At 36.2% G+C, this 23,620-nt stretch overlaps 3 protein-coding genes and 1 long non-coding RNA gene across 6 annotated transcripts; 3 read left to right on the top strand and 1 right to left on the bottom strand.

Annotated features, from left to right (window-relative positions):
- Positions 1-14: 14 nt before the first annotated feature.
- Positions 15-5,323, top strand: LOC105831207. Of its 2 annotated transcripts, XM_036290012.1 has the most exons (7): positions 15-1,770; positions 2,165-2,580; positions 2,949-3,102; positions 3,229-3,429; positions 3,748-4,028; positions 4,249-4,582; positions 5,009-5,323. In XM_036290012.1, exons 1-6 carry the CDS (start codon positions 1,647-1,649, stop codon positions 4,561-4,563), a joined length of 1,491 nt encoding a protein of 496 aa, XP_036145905.1. In that variant the 5' UTR covers positions 15-1,646; the 3' UTR covers positions 4,564-4,582; positions 5,009-5,323. The 2 variants fall into 2 exon arrangements, with proteins under 2 accessions (XP_036145905.1, XP_028047483.2); XM_028191682.2 differs by having other exon boundaries at positions 16-1,770; positions 4,249-5,323.
- On the bottom strand, positions 4,919-5,925 carry LOC114254711. Its single transcript, XR_003626039.2, has 2 exons — positions 5,391-5,925; positions 4,919-5,164 (listed from the first exon to the last, which is right to left on the bottom strand). It is a non-coding gene; the product is annotated as an uncharacterized LOC114254711 (long non-coding RNA).
- Positions 5,926-7,748: 1,823 nt separating this feature from the next.
- On the top strand, positions 7,749-12,996 carry LOC105831213 (alpha-tocopherol transfer protein-like). The gene is made up of 6 exons (XM_012671196.3): positions 7,749-7,910; positions 9,545-9,683; positions 10,091-10,250; positions 10,373-10,478; positions 11,137-11,500; positions 11,662-12,996. Exons 2-6 carry the CDS (start codon positions 9,545-9,547, stop codon positions 11,811-11,813), a joined length of 921 nt encoding a protein of 306 aa, XP_012526650.1. The 5' UTR covers positions 7,749-7,910; the 3' UTR covers positions 11,814-12,996.
- Positions 12,997-14,204: 1,208 nt separating this feature from the next.
- On the top strand, positions 14,205-23,542 carry LOC105831215 (endoglucanase E-4). 2 transcript variants are annotated; one of them, XM_012671201.3, is made up of 7 exons: positions 14,205-14,620; positions 17,503-17,715; positions 19,922-20,162; positions 20,314-20,592; positions 20,835-21,175; positions 22,246-22,495; positions 22,793-23,542. In XM_012671201.3, exons 2-7 carry the CDS (start codon positions 17,683-17,685, stop codon positions 23,098-23,100), a joined length of 1,452 nt encoding a protein of 483 aa, XP_012526655.1. In that variant the 5' UTR covers positions 14,205-14,620; positions 17,503-17,682; the 3' UTR covers positions 23,101-23,542. The 2 variants fall into 2 exon arrangements, with proteins under 2 accessions (XP_012526655.1, XP_012526654.1); XM_012671200.3 differs by lacking the exon at positions 14,205-14,620 and adding an exon at positions 15,212-17,030.
- The last annotated feature ends 78 nt before the right edge of the window (positions 23,543-23,620 follow it).

Raw genomic sequence — 23,620 nt, 5'->3', positions numbered from 1 at the left:
CTTCCGCTAGGATCGCCGTATCGGCGCGCTGGCTTATCGGGTTTTATTTTTTTTTTTTATTCGGATAACATTCCAGAACGTTTTGCTGACCGTGAGCCTCATTGCGAGTTTATTTGTCGATGTCGAGTGATGATGAGTAGGAGAGTAACGCCTTTCGTGCCGCCATTCCGCGTTTGCATTAATATGTGAATGTAAAGTTTAGCTTCCGCATTAAGTTCTACGGGTCATTAGTTTATCCTATCTATCGTAGCTGCAAGGTTCACACATTTCCAAATACTTTCAAAATTAATCTATTATACATATATACCTTACGTATGAATTTTTTTCAGAATAAAATTAGACAAATCTATTTTTGATATTTATTTTTTATTAATATGTGTATATGCACTAATTATTATATTATTTAATTTTGATTTGATAGATTTTCAACGGAGTTAGCTTTTCAGGTGAAAAATTTCGCGGAATGTCGCCCTCTTTTAATACGCGGAATATACGCGAATTCCCGCGAATGATTCGTAATTTGCTGGTATACCATCATCACATACGTAGTATACGGGGGGGTCGATGAAAATAAAAGATTCGTACGTAAAGTACTTGTGCATACTAAACGAATGACGTAAAACAAATAGTATAAATCGGATCGTGAGCGTAGTCTCACTCTCAAGAGTGACCTATGTAAGTCTCAACGGTTAAATATGTCACGTATCGACTTGAGACGAGGGCTGCGCCGCAACTTATATGTACGGAGATGGTAAAGAATCCTTCATTATTTAGGGCGACAGTCCTTACTTCCGTACGACATTCGGTATGCGACAGTCGGTTAATGATACTATATCGTGCTGGCACCACGAAAATTAAGTGAGCTCCCATTATCGAGGCAGCCATTCTACTTAATAACAGTCCGCGTGAGCCATGACCATATGAGCCCTGGTAGAAATGTAACACGCGCTTTTTAACAGTCCTTATTATTTCTGCCGAGTACAACTGAGAAATAAAACTACTTGGAATCCGAATCAAGATGCTTTATCTGCACAAAAAATACCGCGCGCAAAGTTCACGCATTTCATTTACTGAACAAAAATTGATAACAAATGGATTATCCAATTGATTAATAAGCCAGCCTGAAAGCGTATCTATTATTGTTAAACTGGACAGATGTCTGTGCACGTTTTTATCGGGAAAACCGTTTCGGTCACTGAATAAAACTCTACAAAGTTCTCGTTCGTTTCTTATGCAGTATAGTTACAACTAATGAAAATATAATGCTACACGATAACTGGATGAGTACCTAGAAATGATATATAAATTTTTACCAGAGAGATACTTTTAGCACATTTTTTAATTAAGATTGATGACGTCATTATGAATTGTCAAGTAATTTTAAAAGAGAACTTTGTTTAGATTTAAAAATTTTCTCTCGTCGTTTAGGCAACCGATTTTGTTGATTAGCGACAGCGCGGCCTAATTGTTTTTTTTAGGAGAGGAACAAGGCGGACCGGCGGACACAGCAATTACCTGAGATTGAACGATCCAACTTTTGCTGTACATCATCTCTATTAAAAACCCGACCGCAAGTCCGGGTCAGCAATATATTATCGACATATTGCATCTGCTAGCGAGAGACAAGATAATCTAATTGCGTCACAATGAAAACGTTTAAATTTATTTCGTCAGCACAAACCGCCATGTCACGTTCCGGTATCTTCGTTCTCGTACTATGGTCGCTGATGATGACGACGTGCTCCTTCGGATTCACGATGGATCGTTCAGGTACCGATCGCGTCAGCTCTTTTGCTTTCATCTCCGCTTCGTTTAAACAGCCACATTTGTAACCATAATTGGTGCAATTATTAGCAAAGAACCGCAAGGCATAAGTAATCACGCAAGTCACTTAGTTTCCGGTTTCAGCATCGTTCTGAAAGACTTGCTATTTAGATCATATACTTCTATGTGCGTAGTATAAATTTTTTCTTTTTCTCTGCGAAACGTCGATTGTTAGTTTGACTGAGCTGTTCGACTGAATTAAATTTCTGCAGTTTAAGAAATTTAATTAGGTTGAAAATTTTAGTCAAATTAACAACTAAATTTTCTAATTGAAGAAGTCTTTTATAAGACATGTTGTTATTACATATTTTGATTAATGATTTATGTCACGCTTCAATAGTAAAGCTTGTGCCACTTGCGTGGGATACGGCACCGTCCTTGGACACTTATCAAAGAGTCGACCCTGCGTTGAAGGACAAGATCCAGACGACGAGCACGGACAAGATCTCGAAAGTCGAGAATGCAAAAATGCCGGAAAGTATGTCGGAAAATCGGACGCGCGAGAAGAAATCAACAACCGAGAATGTCGGGTCGAAGCTCATCGAGATAAAACCTATCGATGAAATAGCGTCGGCAATGATGAATGACGCTCCGGATTCTTCTGAGGGAAACGCTAATGCTATTATTACTCCTCGAAATGTCATTTTGCTTCTGATCGATGAAAGGGGCCGGGATGAGAAACTCGTGGATGAGAACGAGAACTCGTGGAAAGATTATAAAGAAAGACTGCCCTTCGCGATTGAAGGATTTCTTCAAGTACTCTTCCAGAATCACATTAATCACTTCTATGTTGGATGATTTAGTAGAAAGTTGATCGTTCGATGGATTAAATTTTTTTTATTATTTAATTCTATTTTCTATTTTTAATAAAAATTAAATTATAAATTTACTAAAGTGTATTTAAGTATTTTAAATCACTAAATAATTTCTATTTTGATAAAAATAAAACATCTATTATATTATAGAAAATAATCAAACAGTTTTCGTGCTATATTTATAGGAGCAATGATAAAATTTAATTTTTGGAATTATATTTTTGTGCGATTGTAAATCCTTTTTGAATCTGTTATTTATATAACATATTTTAAATCCGACTTATGTTGAAAGCAAAATTCATATTGTAGAGTTGCCGCAACAAGATTGAGAGCCCTAATTTTCATAAGGACAATGCGTCGGTTTCTGAAAAGGAAGAAAAAAATTGCGATTGCGATGTCTCTCGCTCAATTATCGAAGGGAAGTTGTTATCATGGGCGAGACAAGCGAGAGGAATGACAATAGGTTGGAAAAAAGCAAAAATTTAATTATTAAATTACAGAAAGTTAAAGTACCGAGAAAACTGTAACAATATAACATCAAAAAAATATGAAACAATAGTTATTAATATTCGTGGACACTACCGAACAGGTACAGTTTCCGGAAACAACTTCCCATTCTTTCCCAAGTACAAGTCTAGTGGATATAATGAAAGTAACGCGGAATTGGAACTGTATAAAAGAAAACGCGATTCCAACGACAGTTGGCAAGTGATCGATCTTGGCGATCGCCCGAAATCTATTTCCCCTTTAATCGCAATAGATCCTAAAACAAGAGATGCGCCAGAAGCAGGTATATTAAAGAAAATATATTTTATATAAATATTTTATCGACCATTGTCAAAATCATTTTTTGAAATTCAAAACTCGTTGAAGATGGAGAAAAATGAGGCAAAAGATATGAAACATAAATTCCGATAATTTTAATGGAAATTCAAAATATAAGACACAAAAACATAAGATATTTGATATCTATTTCAATCGTTTTGCTAACAATCTTTAATATAAAATGCAATTTATAAAATAATATTTAATAACCTTTTTGCCAGCTTATAAAAAGATGCGAAAATCAATTATGAGAAAATCAAGAAAACAAATTTGTTATTTACAGAAAAGATAAATCATGATGATGCTGCGTGGAATATGTTCGACTTATTCTCCAAAATAAGAATGGCTTTCTTCCGTTCTCTGTTCGAGTTGTTGCGCAGAAATGGCGAAATGTTCAAGGATGAGCTCTTACCGCACAAACCGTTCGCTCTTACACCTGCGACCAATTTAATTGAGAAAACCTTCAGGGATCTGAAATCTGTTCCAAACGATAAGGGTTATATGTTAATTGCTAGTGTACCGAGAAGCGAAGGAGCCGCCGCCATCGATCTTCTTGAACGCGAAGTAATCTTTGCTTTATTGTCATTAAAACTGACAGATCTGATTCGCTTAAAATGCTAATTTAAATCTTGAACGAATAGTTTTTCTTACATCGAAATATCTTTGTCAATTAATTAACACCGAAATGAGATATGAATACAATAGATAAAAGTATTATTAAGGAAACGTTACTCTTGTTTTTCTGTGTTAACAAATAATTTTTTTGTTATTTGAATGGATCAAGGTTTCCCTGAAGGATACTTTATTAATCGTGACGCAAATCTGTGCCGGAAATCAAAGCTCTGTTCCATTTGTCGCGCAAGGACCGAATAAGCAAATTCTTCAAGAGGCAAGATTTTTCGACGAGCTTCCGGACATAATAAAAAAAGCGATGATTGCGAACGATTGCCATGATATCGGATGCACGAATCGACAAAAACGCGTTAATCCGATTGTCTCGCATATGTCGACTGGCGAGATCTTTCCGCAAGATTTGCCAGCGCGAATGCGAATTACAAGAAACAAGAACGTTGAGAAACCGGTAAACTCGTCGTCGTAATGTCGTGTTTTAATGATAAGTAATTATGCATTGATTAAAATTAACGTATAAATTTACTTTAATATTATCGTTTAAAATCAAATCACTTACCTTGCGGTTTTCAAAAAAATTTAACATATAAATTAGTTCACTTTCTAAAATACAGATTGTATTATTAAAGAATAAAGTTTGTAAAATTTATGTAAAAATGCACACAGTTTAAAACATGAACTTAAGTAATAACAAAATTTTGTCGAGTACAAACTATCAGTTAAATAAATAAATAAAGATATTAATTAAATTATAAGTTTCTTTATTTGTGTTATATTTCATGCTTAATGCATTTAATTAAAAAAAAAAGAGGAAGAGTAAAGAATTTTGTTAAAAATTTCTTTATTTAATTTGACCTACAGATATAATCTTTGATAAATATGAGTAAAAATGAGTATTTCTTACATTTTCTTAGGCTAACGTAAAAATTGAACAAACCACTATCGGAGAAGTGCAAGCCAAAAGTTCGGCTTCATTGAAAATGATGCCGTGTGGCCTTGCTTATGGTGTTCGGTGCCACGACCTCGATCCTCACCAAGACCGATTAAATGCTGACAGAATATTTCGTACTCTGTAACATTTTTTTTAAATTTCTATATCTGTTTTTTCCGTTTACTTCTCATATCTATATTTTACGCAATTTATAGACGCGAGAAAACAAATGATTTGAAGAAATGATGATTTTGATAATATTGTACTTTCTTAAAAAAAAAAAAAAAAAAAAAAAAAACATTTGTTGAGAACATTTATGGAGTAATGCGCGTTCAGAAAAAGTAATAGTACATTATGATATTTACCTGTTTACAACGTATTAAACTATAACGAACAAATTGTTCTTATTGCAATACATGAGTTGTTCTGATTCCGATTGCGTCACTTTATTTTCCTCTGAGGCAGAATCAATTTCTTCAATCGATTCGTCGAACGAAGCGCCGAGTAGAGTCGTTGAGATTTGAACCCGAAAGAAACCAATAACCCGCCTGTATTCCGGCCTGTTCCCGATTCAGGGGAATACAGGATTGACTAGTTTCGTGTATTTGCGGAGGCAAGTGTGTTTGCCGAGTGCATAACACGTCCCACCCGCCCCGGCCAATTACAAAATCGCCGCGATCGCGACCCAATTTCACATGCATATACGCGAATTCCTTCGGTTATGACGGTCGTCAGGTCGGTCGCGCAATCCTACCCTATGCGCAACAACGGCGTGTTACCCGCGAAAGAAAGTAAGACGAGGGCACGAGAAGTCAGCGGGCCGCGGTTAGTCAGCGTGTGATTCTATGCACTCGGAAGTGAATACGGTAGAAGAATCGAGCGCGCGATTATCACACTGTTATCTTCCTCGCTGGCGGCGTGCGAAAGCCGGTGCGCGCGCGCCTCGATCGTGTCAATAATGAGTATTAATTATTAACTTCATTCATAATTATTAGTAATTATTCACGAGAACAAAGACTACCGATTCCGTTCGTGTTAATAATGATTATAATCGTTCTTACGTAACCCGAATTTTCCGAGAAAAATCCCGTTAATCTCTTAAATCTTGCGCGATAATAAATGTACATTAAAAAATGATCTCTAATGCCATTATTAAATAAGAATTATTTTACACTTGTACGCGATGCTGGACGGGTGTCTTAGTTTGCCGCGCATTTTATGGAATTATTCAATTTTTTTTGTATCTCTTGATAGTTTTTAAGAGAAAAATCGATTAAATTTAAGAATAAAACTACACGGCAAACTAGTTTGTTGCAAACAACTTCCCACCCGATGGCCATATAAAGAATATCGCACCGCGAGAGAACTTAAAGACTGACCTAATGACACGGCGTGAAGCGAATTGACTTACGTAAAACACTTTTTGCATGCGCGAAAAAAGAACGCTGAACTTGTCGTAATAATATTAATTTACGCTCAATTCCATTGTCTTACATGCGCGTTCCGTTTGTATACAATTTATAATGTATAACAAGGTACGATGAAAAAAAGTTTTCTGAGTAATATATGATTTTTTTTTGCTTATCTCACCGTACGAGTCGCTCAAAGACACGTGAATTGATTCCGCGAAGAAAGTTTCGCATTTTGTTGTTTATTAGAGCAAGAAGGATAATGCACGTGCGCACCAAAGCGGCCAGGTGCGCTCACCGGGCGAGGATTTTCGCGTTATGTAAGCGTTACAATTTCATGGATTTCTAAAATCATATTAAAGTTTAGCTATCGCCGTTTCTCAGTTGCGAAATTATTGTGATTGCGTACCACGCGTAAGTAAACTCACAAATACGCCGTATGTCTCTGATCTTTGAACTTTATATATATATATATATTTATATGTGTTTTTATATGAAACATTATTTCCCGGGAGACGTTATTAAAATACGTTAATTATGCTGATTAGTACTTTATTTATTCACTAGTCACGAGAGAGAGAGAGAGAGAGAGAGAGAGAGAGAGAGAGAGAGAGAGAGAGAGAGAGAGAGAAAGAGAGAGACAGGAGGGGAATAATATGCACACAATTACATTAATTTTTTATATATATTAAAAAGTTGCTCTTGTGTTGGTTTAATTGATACCTTAAAAGCTTGAGGCTGCCCTATATAAAAAGTGTTGACATTATTCTAAATATAAGATTGATACAATTGATTATGCATTATCGATAGATGAAAAAAATATAGCCAGACAGATTATTATCTGCTATTAGGTACGCTTCGTGTAACAAGATTGAAAGCTGACCAGCAACAATCTGTCCTTCGGTGGCAGAGGAATTAAACTCTTTACATTAAATTTTCCGCATAAAATTACTATAATTTTATTATGATTCTACATAAACGATTCTATATTTTGAAATTTCCAGCGGCTATACCTGGTTATTCTAATAATTTTCATCTATACTATTTCCTACCGTCACTGGATATTTTGCAATACGTGAATGTATATTCTTTTCTGCTTAATATTTCTCCATATTGCCCGGAGCGCAATTTTTATGTTATGGATATAGACCGAATCTCATCTGGTTATTCCCAAAAAATCGGCGAGTTCGGCGAATTTGTTGGCGAAAAATTTCCCCCAAAATCGCTAGCCAATCAGATTTTCTTTCTATCGTACACTACGATGGCAAAACGAGAGGGGGGCATCTCTACGGTATAAAAGAGAACCGGTCCATGCACAAGGTAATCGTTCCCACTCCGTTATACATTTGCCTTCTCTCGGAGTTCGCCGCTCCGCTCATTTCTCTTTCCGCAACAATCCGAAAGTCATCGTCGTCGCGATCGTTTACACTTTGAGTGTCCGCCTGTGTCCACGAATTTCGTCGAACATCAATCAAGGTAAGTTTGTGTCTCATTTATATATCACGTGCAAACGTGAAAAACCATATTTCTTCTCGATTTAGGAAACGCTCAGAGATTATTTCTCTCTACTTGCACACTGGATAAAATTAAAATTGTTAAATAATACTGTGATCAAATTTACATATAATAAAAAGGAAAGAAGAGGATCGTACGTTTCTCGTTATTTACGATCAATCATTTTTTCTTCTTTAGTTTTTCCATTATTTGTTCTGATAGCTCTTCTTTCTTCGCTCATATAGTAGACATAATGCATTCATTTATTTTACACCACTAATACATCCGGTTAAGAACGTTGAATATTGATAAAGTTACGAATAAAACCTTTTTTTTTTTATATTTATGGAAACATATTCAAATGTATAAATTTAATTTCTTTTTTCTTTAGATATTCTTTTGCACACTCGCAAATATTTAAATACAAAATTAAACTCATTAAATCTGAAATAAGAATTAAAAAATGTTTTTATGTAATATTCAGAAACTAATTATATGCTTTTTTTAATGAGAATAAATTGAGATAGATTAGTTTTAAATGTGAAGAGTTAACCAATTTCGACATTAGTCAACGATACTTCTATCTATCTCCATCGTGTTGGTCAATTTCAAATTTTACCAAGGACAGCAATCTAATTTTTTAGACGTGAGAAAAAATTTATGGAATATAAGATGTAGAAAGATGTAGCACTTTTATTACTTAACATTAAACTTACAAAAAAGAATTTAAATTTTTAAAGTTTAATTAATAGTCATGTTTCTCTTTCTCTTTTCTTTTCCTACATATTTCTTACTTTTTACTATAAAACAAATTATTCTATTCTATTTAAGTTGCATCTTTTAACGACACTGCAGAGTTGATTATAAATCTTGTCCCTGTCACCTTTTCGAGTCCGACTTCACGCTCGTCGGTTTTCCCGCGTTTTACGAGAAGATAATCACGATAGCAATAGTCCGGCAATTAAGAGCGCTTGCGCCATTGTTCTAATAAGAAAAGGATTGCGTTAGAAAGTAGTTATTGATGATTGCAAAATTTTTTACTGTTTTACTTTTTCCAGTTCCAAGTTATTATTCTCTTTACCAAACAATTTTATTCTCGAGGTCTAAGTGATTACTTTCAATGGCGAAGAGATTGTATCCCTAAACAAATTATAATAATGTTGCCTGTGCAAATTTTTTCGATTAACGTGCGACTAAATAGGTCGTAAAAAAATGAATTTCGAAACAATACTGCCGTTCCCGAAACGGGGAGAGGTAAAGATTAAGAAACATTCTCTCGGCTTCTCCGTACGAACCCGCGACGAGTTAGAGAAAGTTCGTGTTGGGCAAGCCGCTTTGGTCAGCATTAATTCCTGACATAAGAACGATGGGTATCTTAACCGTTGTGCAATCCGTATAGTGCACATTACGCGCGTAACACGTGCAACCGAAAACGAGTCATATAGACATTATGCATAGCCGTGGATGGCGTCCGATTTGTTTCGCAACTAATTTAATTTTACACTTTTACGTCAGAGAGAAAAATTTATACATGTATAAATTTTTATTCCAAGAATTCTCAAGTTTACTTCTTTGCTTGTTTACCTATGACGTTAATGCAATCTTTGTATTCATAGATGTTGCTGATTCAGCCTACGGAAGAGATGTCCAAGAAGATACACGTGGAGCTGAATGAGAATCCAGCGACGCGCGAAAAGGATCTCGAAATTATCAAAGAATGGCTCGCCAAGACGCCGCATTTGCCTAAATTTAATGGTACATGCGACTTTTATTAAACATTTGTTGAATAACACATAAAATTGTATAATTATCGTGAAAATGGCAATTAAATTTTTTGCATCAAATTTTAGGATAGAATTTTATTCCTAAATTTACATTTCGGACATTTTTATATTTATTTAAAATACATTTATTTTAATGTCCTCTCCTAAATTACTTTCAAACTTTTTTTAAATAAAATTCTATCCTGAATTTTAACACAAATTATACAAATCGCACACCTAAAATCTATTCATATTAATATCCTCTTCTAATTAATTTAAATATTTTTTTAGAATAAAATTTAAATTTCGACACAAATAATACAAATCATATACGTCTACAATAGGCTTTAAATAAATTTTTTCAACATAGTATAATTTAATTCTCCTTTTTTTTTTCAGATGATCAAAGAATAATGACGTTTTTACGCGGGTGCAAGTTCTCCTTGGAGAAGTGCAAGCGAAAGCTGGACATGTATTTCACGATGCGTGCGATAGTCCCCGAATTTTTTTCCAATCGCGACATCACGAGGCCGGCGCTGCAAGAAATAGCGAATCTCATGTAAGCATACGTGTGGCGGTGGTTTGGGGTTTCGATGTTATTCGAAGTGATAATATATTCGCCGCAAGCAATTTGCGCAAACGGATTAGGCAAACGTTAATTGCTCGCGTCTCTTCTCGCAGACATATACCTCCTTTACCGGGCTTGACGAAGAACGGATGCCGAGTGATCGTCATGCGAGGAAAGGACAAGGACATACCGACACCCAATATACCGGAAGCTATGAAGGTATACCGTTTATTTCGATCGTATGACAGCAAAATTACACGGGGAAAATTTAATAAATAACAAGGAAGAAATTAGAAAAACTTTTACTATGTTTTACATAAAATTTCACCAAATAATGAAATAGTATTTACGCTACCTATAGTATAATTCTATGAAATTTCTTCTTATGGCCTATGGTTATTATTGCAGTAATATTTGACGTGACATTCTCTCGTGTGCGCCCCTTAAATTCGCCAATAAAATTTTGCGTCTGAAAACAAAAAGTCAATTTTATTTGCGGCACACTCGTATTTAATATTCTTAAAAAAGATGCGTTGATTACCTTGATGGATTCATAATTTCTACTCTTCCTTAGTTTGTTTTATTCTCCTATGCTTTTACATTTAATGAACGATACAAATGAAACGACGAAAAACCGCTTTAACATTGTTACAATCGTGTTCTGAATACCAAAGACCAGAGGTTAAAATAACGTCGTAAGACGTTTTAAAAACTTATTTCTTCACGAAAGACATTTTACAACCGCATTTGAGATTTTATGTTGCTTTATTACTGTAATTTGATAATTTTTGCTCGTTTATAAAAACGACTTCGCGTCGATATTTCATATCTTGTGTCGCGACGTCAGAATAACAGGGACGTGATGTTACTGTTAAAGATGGTGTTCATGATCGGCGACATTCGCCTAAAAGAGGAGGAGCACGGGGTGGCCGGCGACGTCTACATCCTCGACGCTTCCGTCGCGACGCCCACGCATTTCGCCAAGTTTACGCCGGCCTTGGTGAAGAAGTTTCTGGTCTGCGCGATAGAGGCCTACCCGGTGAAGCTGAAGGAGGTGCACGTGATAAACATCAGCCCGCTCGTCGACACGATTCACAATTTCGTCAAACCGTTCCTGAAGGAGAAGATACGCAATCGCATCTTCATGCACAGCGACATCAAGACGCTGTACGATTATGTGCCCCGGGAGATACTGCCGACCGAGTACGGCGGCGACGCCGGCCCCATCGAGAATATACACAGTACGGAACTTTATTTTCATTTAAGGCTCTTTTTGAGCCTTTCAATTTCAAAATTCTTCTTTGAAAGGATCGTGGAGCATAAACAAAAAAACGTTTCATATTAAATCTTCAACGTTAAGACGATTTCTATGACCAATAATCGTTTTTTTTTTCTTCTCCAGAGATGTGGATGAAGAAATTGGAGGAGTACAAGCCGTGGTTCGCGGAGCAGGAAGCTATGAAGACTAACGAGGCTTTGCGACCAGGTAAACCAAAGACGCAGGACGACCTGTTCGGCCTCGACGGATCCTTCCGGCAGCTGACGATCGATTAAATCGTTCAACGGATGCCCGGAACCATTTCGACGTAGTCACCGCCAACGGCAGCAGTTAACCAGATCGTTCGTCCGTGTAAACATCGTCGAACGATCATAAACTCCGTCTACGGTAGAGAAATTAAGACATTTTTCTTTCAAACGACCGCAACTGTTATTGCAAACTTTTGTTCGGAACGATATCGAATTTCTTCGAAATAACCGGATCTCTCGTCGTCGAACGTAGTTATGAAGCATAATAGTTTTGAAAATTTTGCCGGAAAAACGACAGGGATAATCCAACATTAATAGTATTTTTCATTTGTCACCATTTTTTTTATATGATATTTTATTTATTCTTTATAATTGAAAACGCGATGTAATTGAAAGATTATAATTAATTAGAACGTAATTTCAAAGAATGTAAGAAACATAGTTTATATTGTATACAGATATTTTTATTCTTTTTATCGTCCATTTTCTCTTTGAATAATACCATTGTATTTTTAATGAGAAGTACATACATAAGATAATCGAATTTTAATGCTTTATTTTGAAATTTTTATATAATAAAATGGTAATTATTATATGTAATCTAAATGAAAAAATATTATAAAAGTTGGATTCTATTTCCTTGAATTATTATAATTAAATTTATTGCCAAACTTAATAAAGTTTTATAAAGGAATTTCTCAATATAAAAATTGTGATACCGTATTTAGTCAAATAGTATGTTCAAGTATATTGCACTTTTATATGCATGTTACATTACATTAAGTTTATTATTGTCACATTATTAAAATATTCTAACACAGTCACATTATTAAAATATTCATTAATGCTCGAAAACCGAGCAGTGCTCAATTTCACGAATAAAGGTGCGCTTTACTTAAAGATCGCAGTGCTCTTGGAATTATTTCATCCTTGTTGTCTCATCAAATATTAAACAAAGACAAATGACGCCCGCGAGCATTAAGCAAACCGCACCTTAAATGTAGCAACAAAAAAAAAATCGGTACCTAATAGTCCGCATCATTTGTTTGAATCGCTGTTTGCGCTAACGTGCGAAAAAGTGACTCATGAAAAATGTGTATCTAACATCTGCGTGATGTTCTCCAATACTTCAAATATTTTTTTATTGACATCCTATTTCGAGAAGTTGCAAATAAAAGCTTTCAGAATGAAACATATAATTATATCCAAATATTGTATGCGTACGTAAAGGCAAATTGCGTATGTATATATAAATTTATAAATAAACCCTAAAAAAACAAGAGAAAATTCTCTTCAATCGATATCGAATATCCATCGAGTAGCCAGATTCTTTGCGTACCGTAGAAGTGACTCATACAGTACGATGTTTCGTCACAAAGTACGCACGAAAAGTGTAATTTGTACGCGATTACTTGTTACAACAATCCAACGAGAAGTTGCAAGAAGCGTTTTGTAATATAAAATTTCGAAGTACCTTGCAGTAAGACGTGAGAAAATATTACTTAAAAAAAAAAATGTGTTCCTTAACTTTGCCAATTGCAGCACCGTTCGTCAATCGCTAATTCGGTAAAGTGAAACGAAAACGAAAGATTCGATAAGAATGTCGTATCCAGTGAAAGCTGTATGCAACGGTTAAACTGCATGCTGCACTGAAATTACCCGAGTTTCCATTTACGTTCACTCGGGCTTCCTGGCTTAATCATGGCGCTGGGTTTCAATAATTCGAAAGTCAAAGACCGAATAACGTTTCTAAAATGCATTTTTGAGTTTAAAACAATCGTACTGTAAAAGTTTTCACAAAAAAAACTTTTTTTTTTAATTAAAATAAAATTCATATGTAATTCCAATTCCTAAAATTGATATCTTTTGTCAGTTTATATTTACATAAAAAAAGTATAAGTGTTTAAAAATGCATTTATTTTCGGAGGCACTGTTCAAAACGTAACTGTTTGATATATAAAAGTTAATGATATGGTTACCGCAACTATTTTTTCGTTAGATATATAATCTCTATTATCTTACGTATATAAGAGTAATTGTTGTCATAGCATCAATTATTCAGGTATCTTCATTAGGGTCATACTGCTCTGCTCCCTCTCTTTATACGATTTTCCTTGATGAATGGTCTAACAAAAATTTCCTGGGAGCGATATATCGACAACAGCGACGTCAATGGTGATATAACTCATACAGCAAAATATATCACAGAGATATCTTTGAAGATACCTATATGTCGGAATATCTGTTGTATAGCACTGTCAAGATATCTTAAGAATGTTTCTGAGATATCGCCAAGATACTAAAAAGACATGATAATTTTATCTCAAACGTGACGTTTGATTTTTATGTTTAATCTCATCTTTAATTTTTATGTTTAAAATTTTTGTATTTATAGTTTGAAGTTTATCTTAAGATATATATTACAAATTATCTTATTAATTATGAAATACATCTCAATACAAATATAAAGCAAACTTAAATAAAATAAAAAGTTCAACTGTAATACAAATTATATTATGTGCAAATGTTTCACATATATCCTTTTATAGACAATACATGATATCAAGTAATGATGTTCTGCAGAATTCTATAAATCTGAAAATAAAATCTTCAAATTGATTTACAATTGTAAGCACAAAGATATCTGATTATATCTCAGATATATTTTGCTGTATGGGAATATTCGTCCTGCCATCATATATGCGAGACGAGTAGTCACCTCTCTCTTCCCGTGTAGACACATCCCCACTTCTTCATTCTTTTAGTCACTTGCGATCGTCATTGAGCAGGCTAAGTCAGTCAGTCAGTCAGTCAGGCGGCTCATCAATCAGTCGGTTAGTAAATTATTTAATTAAATCAATCGATCAAGCTCTTTGTAATCAGCGATCAATAAATTACTTAGCTTATGCCAGAGAGAATAATTAATAATGCATGTATAATAATAATCTCTCTAAACTGACATTTGATTTCTCGTCTATGACAATTGACTCGGCAAAGGAATAATTTGTGAAAATAAAACATGAAAGTGTGCTTTATTAAGTTGTCTTTTGTTTGATGATTGATTGATAATTACGAAGTCGTCAGGATAATACTTATTATTGCGATATAATACGGATTTCATGAAAAGAAAAAAAATAAACAAAAAATAGATAGAGTCATAACATTAGTAATGAAGATGATATTATAGTGATAAACATAAAAATATTAAGAAATACTATAACGTAACAAATTAATTAAATACCCTAAAAATGTACTTAAGCTTTATAAAATACGTCAAAAAAATGTTTATTACTTTTTCTTATTTGTATAATTATTTAAATTTAAATTTAGTAAAATTGTTTTCATAGTTTATACAAAAAGGTTTTTAAAAACATGAAAAGTACTTCTATTTTGTAAGTCGAATCCCACGGAATAACATTAGGTTTGATTTCTTTTGCTAATACAATAGTGTATATGCAATATGCATGATTGAAAAGAGTTTTCCGAGCGTGTCCATCGAGAAAATTACTACTTTTCAAACGGATAAGACTCACCAAATTACGGAGACTTCACGTTCGACCGTTCATATATATTTTGCAATTTTCTTTTTTTCTAATAAGTGTAATTTGTTAATAACGTCTTGGTTATTGGCATACGCTTTTTCCTTGCTTTCCCTTTCCATTTAAACGAATTGGAAATAATATTCTCGCAAGTGAAGAAAATAAATTGTAATAAAGAATTTGGAATGCTTTAGAATCACTTAATTTTAATGCAAGGTCAGCCTCTTCTTGACAAGTATTTGGGCATTTTAACTTGTTTCAAATTTTTAACATTCCAATCGCACACGATTAAGAAATGTTCTCGATTATAATACTATGTCAATAAAATGTTACGTATTCGTATATACTATATACTATATATATATATATATATAGTAAACGGATTTCCAGTTATAAAATTAACATATTTAAAGCTTAAGAATTATACTTCAATTTGCTGAGATACTTAAGAGCTGTTGCATTATTAATAAAGAAAGCACATTGCTCGCGTATTAGTTGACCTTTGGGTTTTCTCATCTTTATGTCTCGATACAAATGATTCTACAACGGCGCGCGTAGCGGCTTAATAATTTATGCAGTTCTCGAGCATGATAGTATCAACGTTAATATTCGATGCATTTAATACCGATCTCGAATTGCAAAGTAATCTTGTATTTAAGGCGTAAGTGATATATTTACGCCTTTGTAGATTATCATTGACTCAACGATTATATGTGTAAGTGCGGTTTGCAAAATGATTTCTTCAAAGTGTGTCTTCGCTAGCTTGGCAGCTGGATCGATACTCTTGAATATCAATAATGAACATGCATATATACAGTTATAAATATAAGTTATCGACTTTCCGGCGCACGCGGGGTAAATCAATAATCATTACCACCTTCAAAATGTCAAAATTGAGATTTCATTTGATACAGTTTAAAATTAAATTATATTAATATTAACTCGTACTGTAATATCTTCTATGTCATCGGTGATTAAATAACGTCCATCATTCGTTTGACTAATCTGGCACAGCTTTATTAAAAATAATAATACAGCGTGGCGTTTCGAGCTGGGCGTTTTCCGGTCCTTGTCAAAGGTATCTAAACGATACAAACCGGAAAGCGGCTCGAAACGATAATAAGGATCCAATCGCCGTTAAATTATATTGCTGCTTAAAAAATATATATATATTAAAATATATTAAAAAATTAATGATACACTTGTAAAATTGGAACTGTTCCTTCTCAACTGTAACATCATTCCTCTCCAAAATCGAAGATTTCGGCGTTTCTCACGTTTCTTTACGCGCGCGAATATCACTTCGGCCGAACCTCTCACTCGAATCGCAGAGATAGCGGCGTGATTCGCATTAATAAACCCCGCGTACATACGATCGACTGTAGGAGATCGGCGTGGTGGACGGACGAGGGAGAGGTGGTAGAGCGAGATAGTCCGGACTAAGTGTGCGAGCGATCGAAGTGACGGTAGAACGAGAGTTGAGAACTGGGCATGCAACCTGTGCACATTCTGCCGGTGCCTGGGCATACAAAGTACCGATGGTAGAAGAGGGCAGCCTTCGGCCTCTTGACGTTGAGTGACACGGGGCATCCCCGCGAGAATCTCCGTCCGCTCTCGGTCTTCCGCGCGAGTCCTCCTCGAGATCGCGATGCCGACGGTCGGCGACATTTAAGCCCGTGATCGACTGGAGGCAGATCGATTCGCGGTGAGTGTTCGAGTTTTATCGTTTACTTCGAAAATGCGGCCCTGCGTTTCTCACGGTTTCGAACGAGGAAGAACATTTTCTTCCGGCTGATCAATTGTGAAATTTTGCAGAAGGCAATCCACATACGTCGTCGAATTATACCGGTTTCAATCTCCAATCGTAATTCTAGACTATTTATAATGCAGTCAGGATTGATTTTATAGATCCGTTTCTCTCGCGCTCTTTTGCGCAAAAATATTTCATTTATTTATTATTATTTGTACTATCTATGAGATCTCAAAGAAATGATCAGCCCGCTATGCAAAACACTGTACATGTATTTACCATTACATTTGATAAAATGAATAGATCATCTCTTTTATACATTCTTTTCACATTAATTTCTTCTTGGCTCTGGTGAATCGCGCGCGAATTGCATTCCTCGGCGGAATATCTCTACGTCTTCGAATTTCTAATCGAAATCTACTTTCAGCTTTGGGGAAGACCGAACGAAATCTCTGACGCTGCCGAGTAGCGAAGGTGTGCTATGCCGATTCGTGCCGACGACGGCGTCGCGGTGTAACGGGCACGCACGAGGTTTTCAGCAGAATCGACGTGATCGACGCGCGCGTCGTCGCATCGCTTCCGGGACGACGGCATCGCCGAAGGCAGAATGAAGCTCGACCTCTTCGTCACGTGCGTCACGGTGAGTTTTCCCGGCCGGTGGCTCCTGATGGTCACTCGCGATTACCTGTTGCATATCTATACTTGCATTACGTCGCGCCACCACGTCCGGCCGACGAAATGCGATCGTGAAAACTCGCGACAAAACGAAATAAACATCCCACAAATTGTAAGAAGGCGCAAAAGTGACCGGGACATTTTTCAGCGATTCTAATTTCCATTATTTATCATTGTTGCTACCACATCTCTGTCTTTTTAATAGAGCGGGAGTTTTGCTGGATTCGTTAACATTGTATTTTTACGTGTCAACGATTCCATTCGATTGTCCTTGATATGCCATTTTTAATATCGTTGATTTTTATACGAATGGAATTATAATAAAACATTTCTTAATCCATTTTTGTTACATTTCAACGGCTTTTAAATGGGCCTTTATCAACTTTTCTTATTACAATTTTATACAGAAGAATCTTGTGATTTCTCCGGACTATCAAACTTACTATCAAACACGAGCATTTTGAAGGTTTCATCGTTATCTGATGTTTTTGCCGAAAATTCTAACAATTCGCATGGACCTGACGAGATCGACTACGACGCTTCGGACGGTGCTGCTTCAAAAACATTCCGCGAGAGAAGTTCTCACGCGAATAGAGGAATTCACGAGTTTGCAATAAGGCCGATATTTGCCGAGGCTATTGGCGTTTGTCATACAGGAATTACACGGCCGACGAACCGAGAGGTTCTCGGAAACCTGGAGAACGCTTCGGCGACGAGGAAGCGGGATCAAACGCGGCTTCAAACACGGCTTCTTTCTTCCTTTTAAAACATGGCATACCGGTCTCTCGAATTCACGAAATTCGAGAGACCGGTATGCCATGGAAGTATATATTTAAATAAAACGGCCGTGGAATTTGCTGAAACTATAATAACGATTGCACGCACATGTAGATCAAATAAACACGGTACTTTTTCAAAATCTTTATCTTTTAGAAGAATAGTTTATTTATTTATAGTAATTAAAGTATAGAATATTCTCTACGCTTCGAAATTGTCGGAACAAAACCCCTTCTAAAATAAATAATTATGTAGCGCGCATCGCGTACACTGAGAGAAATAAAAATGGTTATCGATGATTAAATTAACAATTTAACTATAATTTATAATTACTTTACCATGCAATTATAATTACAAATGCTAAATGCTTCTCTCAATGTAGAATCCTGATTAGATTATCGCGACCAACGTAGAAATTGTTTTTATTTCGCAAATGAAATGCATTCTGCTTTAATCACGGTAGACGCAGCTGCGCGAGAATGCGAGAATTTCATTCCTAATGAAGGCTTGTAAATGAACGAAGAGCTCGCAAATGAATCGCGTTTAAGTTCGTCACGTAGCTCCGTACGTGACGTGCGGATTTATCATAGCGATTCATGTGATGTCGTTGTATTATCGGTATATCATAAGCGAAGAACAAAGGCGTGTATTATCATTCTGTACCGTTGTGATTTCTAATGAACGACATATGATAGCAATATACATGCAAAATATTCCATTTTACAAAATCTCTCTCTCTCTCTATCTCTTTCTCTCCTCTCAAAGTCGAATCCTTCGAGTTTGTGAACAGGAAGAGAAGATAACCCTTTGTACATATTATATTTTCCTAATTCTTATATTTATATTTGTTGTTCTATTTGATTATTATTCTTAATTAGGATTAGCGAAATAATTAGGGTTCAATTATCTTAATTAATAAAATTAATTTAATGACCGTCATCTCAAAATAGAACTTGTCAAATTCCGGAGCAAAACAAGTGATTATTGAAGACGATATCTGTACTTCTTAATATTCATTTACATTGTCATTCTAAAACTAATTCAAAACAAAAATTTTATTGTTGAGTCGGAATTAAAAATGCAGGGTCTCACGCTGAGAACTTGTTTCAAAATTTCATTCACCATCTTCGAGTACTGACAAAGTTGGAAACCGACATTACTTCTCCCTCCCCCCCTGAGCGTAAACCTTGATTGCAAATTACCGTACACGCGGATTATGTTATGAGACTGTAGTCTACATGCAAAATTTAAGACTCTACACGACATTGTCCTACATTGCGCTCGTTCGTCCAGTACACGTGCACCGAAAGATCATTATGCGCGCTCCCCGGCTGAGTGTTCGGCCCTGCCAACGATCACGATAAACGTCCGTTAATGTGCCGATTTATCGACAGATTCTGCCGGCATTATTGATCACCGCGTCGACGCGCGAGATAAACGCTGTCCCGACGGAAAACGTGAAGGCAGCCGAGAACGTGAGCGATTACGCCCAAGTTCTCGAGCTCTCGCTATTGTTTTACGAAGCGCAGCGGTCTGGAAAGCTGCCGAAGAACAACAGAATTTCGTGGCGCGGCGACTCCGCGCTGTGCGATCGCGGCTCGAACGGCGAGGACCTAACTGGAGGATACTACGATGGTAAATCGGTATTACGTTTAAAAAGAGAGAAAGATCCGTTTAATTCAACCAATTTTACGATAAAGTTATTCAAATCTAGAAAACAAGAGCGGGATTATTAGTTTATTTATTGTAAATATATCGTAAAACTTAATCGCCTTTATTCTATCAGCTGGTGACTTCGTTAAGTTCGGCTTCACGATGGCTTTCACGACGACGCTCTTGGCCTGGGGAGCGGTCAATTGGCCGGAGGCTTACGACGCCGCCGGTCAGCTCGACGAAGTTCGTAGTGCTATCAAATGGTCCACCGATTACTTCATCAAGTGTCACGTAAGCGAGAACGTTCTGTACGGGCAAGTGGGCGATTTTCCCGTCGACCATATGTTTTGGGGAAGACCCGAGAAGCTGAACACCACCAGGCCAACTTACAAGATTGATGCCGAACACCCCGGTAGTCTCAATATGCCTCTCTTTTCAAATCACATTTCTTTGTTAAACGAAAGTTAAATTTGTTAGAAGGAAAGAAAACCGAAGGAATACATTAGTATTTTTCTTTTTTTTACGAAGTAAAATATCGATTCTACTTTTCTACATTTTGAATTTGTTCGACTTCTTTCTTCGTTCTTCTTTCGCGACATTTGTAATTGTACGTTACATGCGTGTGGTGTATATTCCTGCTTGATCCGCCCGCAGGTTCCGATCTCGCCGGCGAAACGGCCGCGGCCCTCGCGGCCACGAGCATCGTCTTCAGCGACGTCGATCCCGAGTACAGCGCCAAGTGTCTCGAGCACGCGAAGGGCCTGTACAGATTCGCCGACGTTTACCGTGGGCTTTATCACGAGGCGATACGCGGCGCCGAGCGGTACTACGAGAGCACGGATTACGGCGACGAGCTGGCGTGGGCTGCGATCTGGCTCTTCAAGGCGACCGGGGACGTGAGGTACTTCGAGGACGCGGTACATCACTATCAGCATTTCCATCTCAAGGAGCGACCGAACGCATTCTTCTACAACAAAAAGGTCGCCGGGATCCAGGTAAAACTTTATAATGCATTTTTTTTTTATCTGGCACGACTTCGAGGGAGTTCCGCTGAATCAAAATGAACAGATTTTCACGAACTAGCTAGTTATTTAGATATTAAATATTGTATTAACATGGGCTCTTATGGGAATCGATGAATTTTCAGGATTTTTCAGTTTTTATTGTCGTATTAAACGTAGAAGTAATGAACAGATGTTAGTGAAACTTCACAACGATACATCTTAGTTGTCCAGAAAAGTACTGTTAAATTTTTGAAACGAAGCACTTGCTCGTTTGAGTGAAATAATTAATAAGATAAAAAAAAATTACAATAACAGAAGTAATACAGCACGTAAGTGTGGTAAATGTGTGCTAGTGATATAACATGAATTTCAAATTGTTGTATTTAGATATCTAAGGGTGGTATAATAAAAAATGTTTAGTTTCAATTAAAAAAAAAATTATTTCAGTAATAAAGGTAGTACTTTATAGCTGAATTTTGTTTTATATTTACCATTATTAAATTCAGACCACGTATAACAGCAAAAGAAAAGAAGGCAACAAAATGGTCATTTAAATATTTTTCTTTACTTGAATCCCTGTGCCATTTGTTGTGTCGGGCCTGAGCAGAGGAACTCCCTTAATAATTAAAATAAGTAACTTATTCTCTGGTAACAAAATATAATATGTTGGCTAATATTGACTAAACAATGTAACGTCAATGTTGGTCGTAAAATATTGGTTAAAATATTTCCAAATTAAGATGCAATTAATATAAAAATTGAGTAATCTAACATTAATGTAATGTTCAATCAATACTGAATCAATATTGCTGCTCAGACAAATTGGTAAAATAAGATGAAGCGTTTACTTTACAATATTAGATCAATAGATGTTGCATTTACCTTACCAATATTGCGCTAATGTTTCACGCTACTAGGATTTGTGTGGAAAAGTCGCCTTTCTTCAACGAATTCGAATTGTTGAGGCAAATAACAGAATTTCTCGATATTTACAGCAATGTCAGCTTTGTTTTTTCTGCATTGTATTTTTAGTTGGAGTACTTTCTTCTTGTTTCTTACAGGTGCTGCTGGCCGAATTGACGGGACTGTCCGAGTACCAGAACGCCACCCGCGCGTTCTGCGACTTCTCGGTGCGGCAGCAAAAACGCACGCTGAAGGGCCTTCTGTTCATCGACAAGACAGGTACTCTTGGCCACGCCGCTAACGTGGCCTTCGTCTGCCTGGTAGCGGCGGACACCCCGGAAATCGGCGACTCGCAGGAATACCGGCAATTCGCCAAGGAACAAATTGACTACATGCTGGGCGGAGCGGGTGAGGACCTGAGTCCAAAAATATCTAAAGAAAAATGAAACTTACATCACTACATTTTTCTTTCTTTTTATTCTTTTAGCTTTCTGTATTATTAATCACCATATCGTTGATTAATCATTAAACACTTTTAAGTCTTTAAAAGCGCAGCATAAAATTATCTGACAATTAATAAGTTAATCGATGCACAATTATAATGATGACAAACTTTTATCGTTTTTTAACGAATTTTGAGTGAACGTTTGTCTTTCCTTCTCATTTTCGTTTGCCGCGTGAACAGTTTTTCATACAATTTTTCAGGGAGAAGTTACGTGGTCGGTTACGGCAGGAATTCACCGAGGCAGCCGCACCACGCCGCGTCTTCCTGCCCCGATAGACCGGCGCCCTGCGGGTGGCAGGAATTCAGCAAGAACGCGCCGAATCCGCAGATCCTCTACGGCGCTTTAGTCTCCGGACCGGACGAGATGGATTTGTTTAAAGATTACCGCGAGGAGTACGCCTATACGGAGGTCACGCTGGACTACAACGCTGGTTTCACCAGCGCGCTCGCCGGACTGCTGCAGCTGCAATTGAAGAGCGCGGATAGAAAATCGCCAGTAGAAAATTAATAGTTTTATTGGCCCGTAGGCGAATTTTCATGTAGGAACGAGGCTGATTCTCCATGGAACACAAAAGGACTGTTTAATAGTCAAGAATTCTCTTTTTAATATAAAGAATTGCTTTTTTGATGTAATTTTACAAGACTTATAATATTAATTTTATATTACGTTACAAATCTATATTATATAGATTATACATTGTTAATACACCACAATACTGCGATAACCAAGCGTGATATAGTGTTGAAATAATAAGTATATAAGTTGAAATGCATAATGTAATTTTTTTAATTAAACTTACATAGAATATTACGATATTTTACTCAATAATCAATAATTTAATTAATATTCATTTAAACGTAAATTAATTGTGTCGAAGAAATTTTATAGATAACATGCGAGCGTCGTGACAGCGTGTTCGCATGTAAATAAAACGTCATTTTGTTTTAAATAACGGAATTCAATTTATTCGCCCGTCAAAGATTATAACAGTGTCGATGCGTTTGACAAAATTATAACATCACGTCAA

The sequence above is a fragment of the Monomorium pharaonis genome, chromosome 7 (genome assembly GCF_013373865.1).
Source record: "Monomorium pharaonis isolate MP-MQ-018 chromosome 7, ASM1337386v2, whole genome shotgun sequence".
Classification (NCBI taxonomy): domain Eukaryota; kingdom Metazoa; phylum Arthropoda; class Insecta; order Hymenoptera; family Formicidae; genus Monomorium; species Monomorium pharaonis.
The sequence above is the reverse complement of the archived record's forward strand: the minus strand, read 5'-3'. Positions and strand labels throughout refer to the sequence as shown.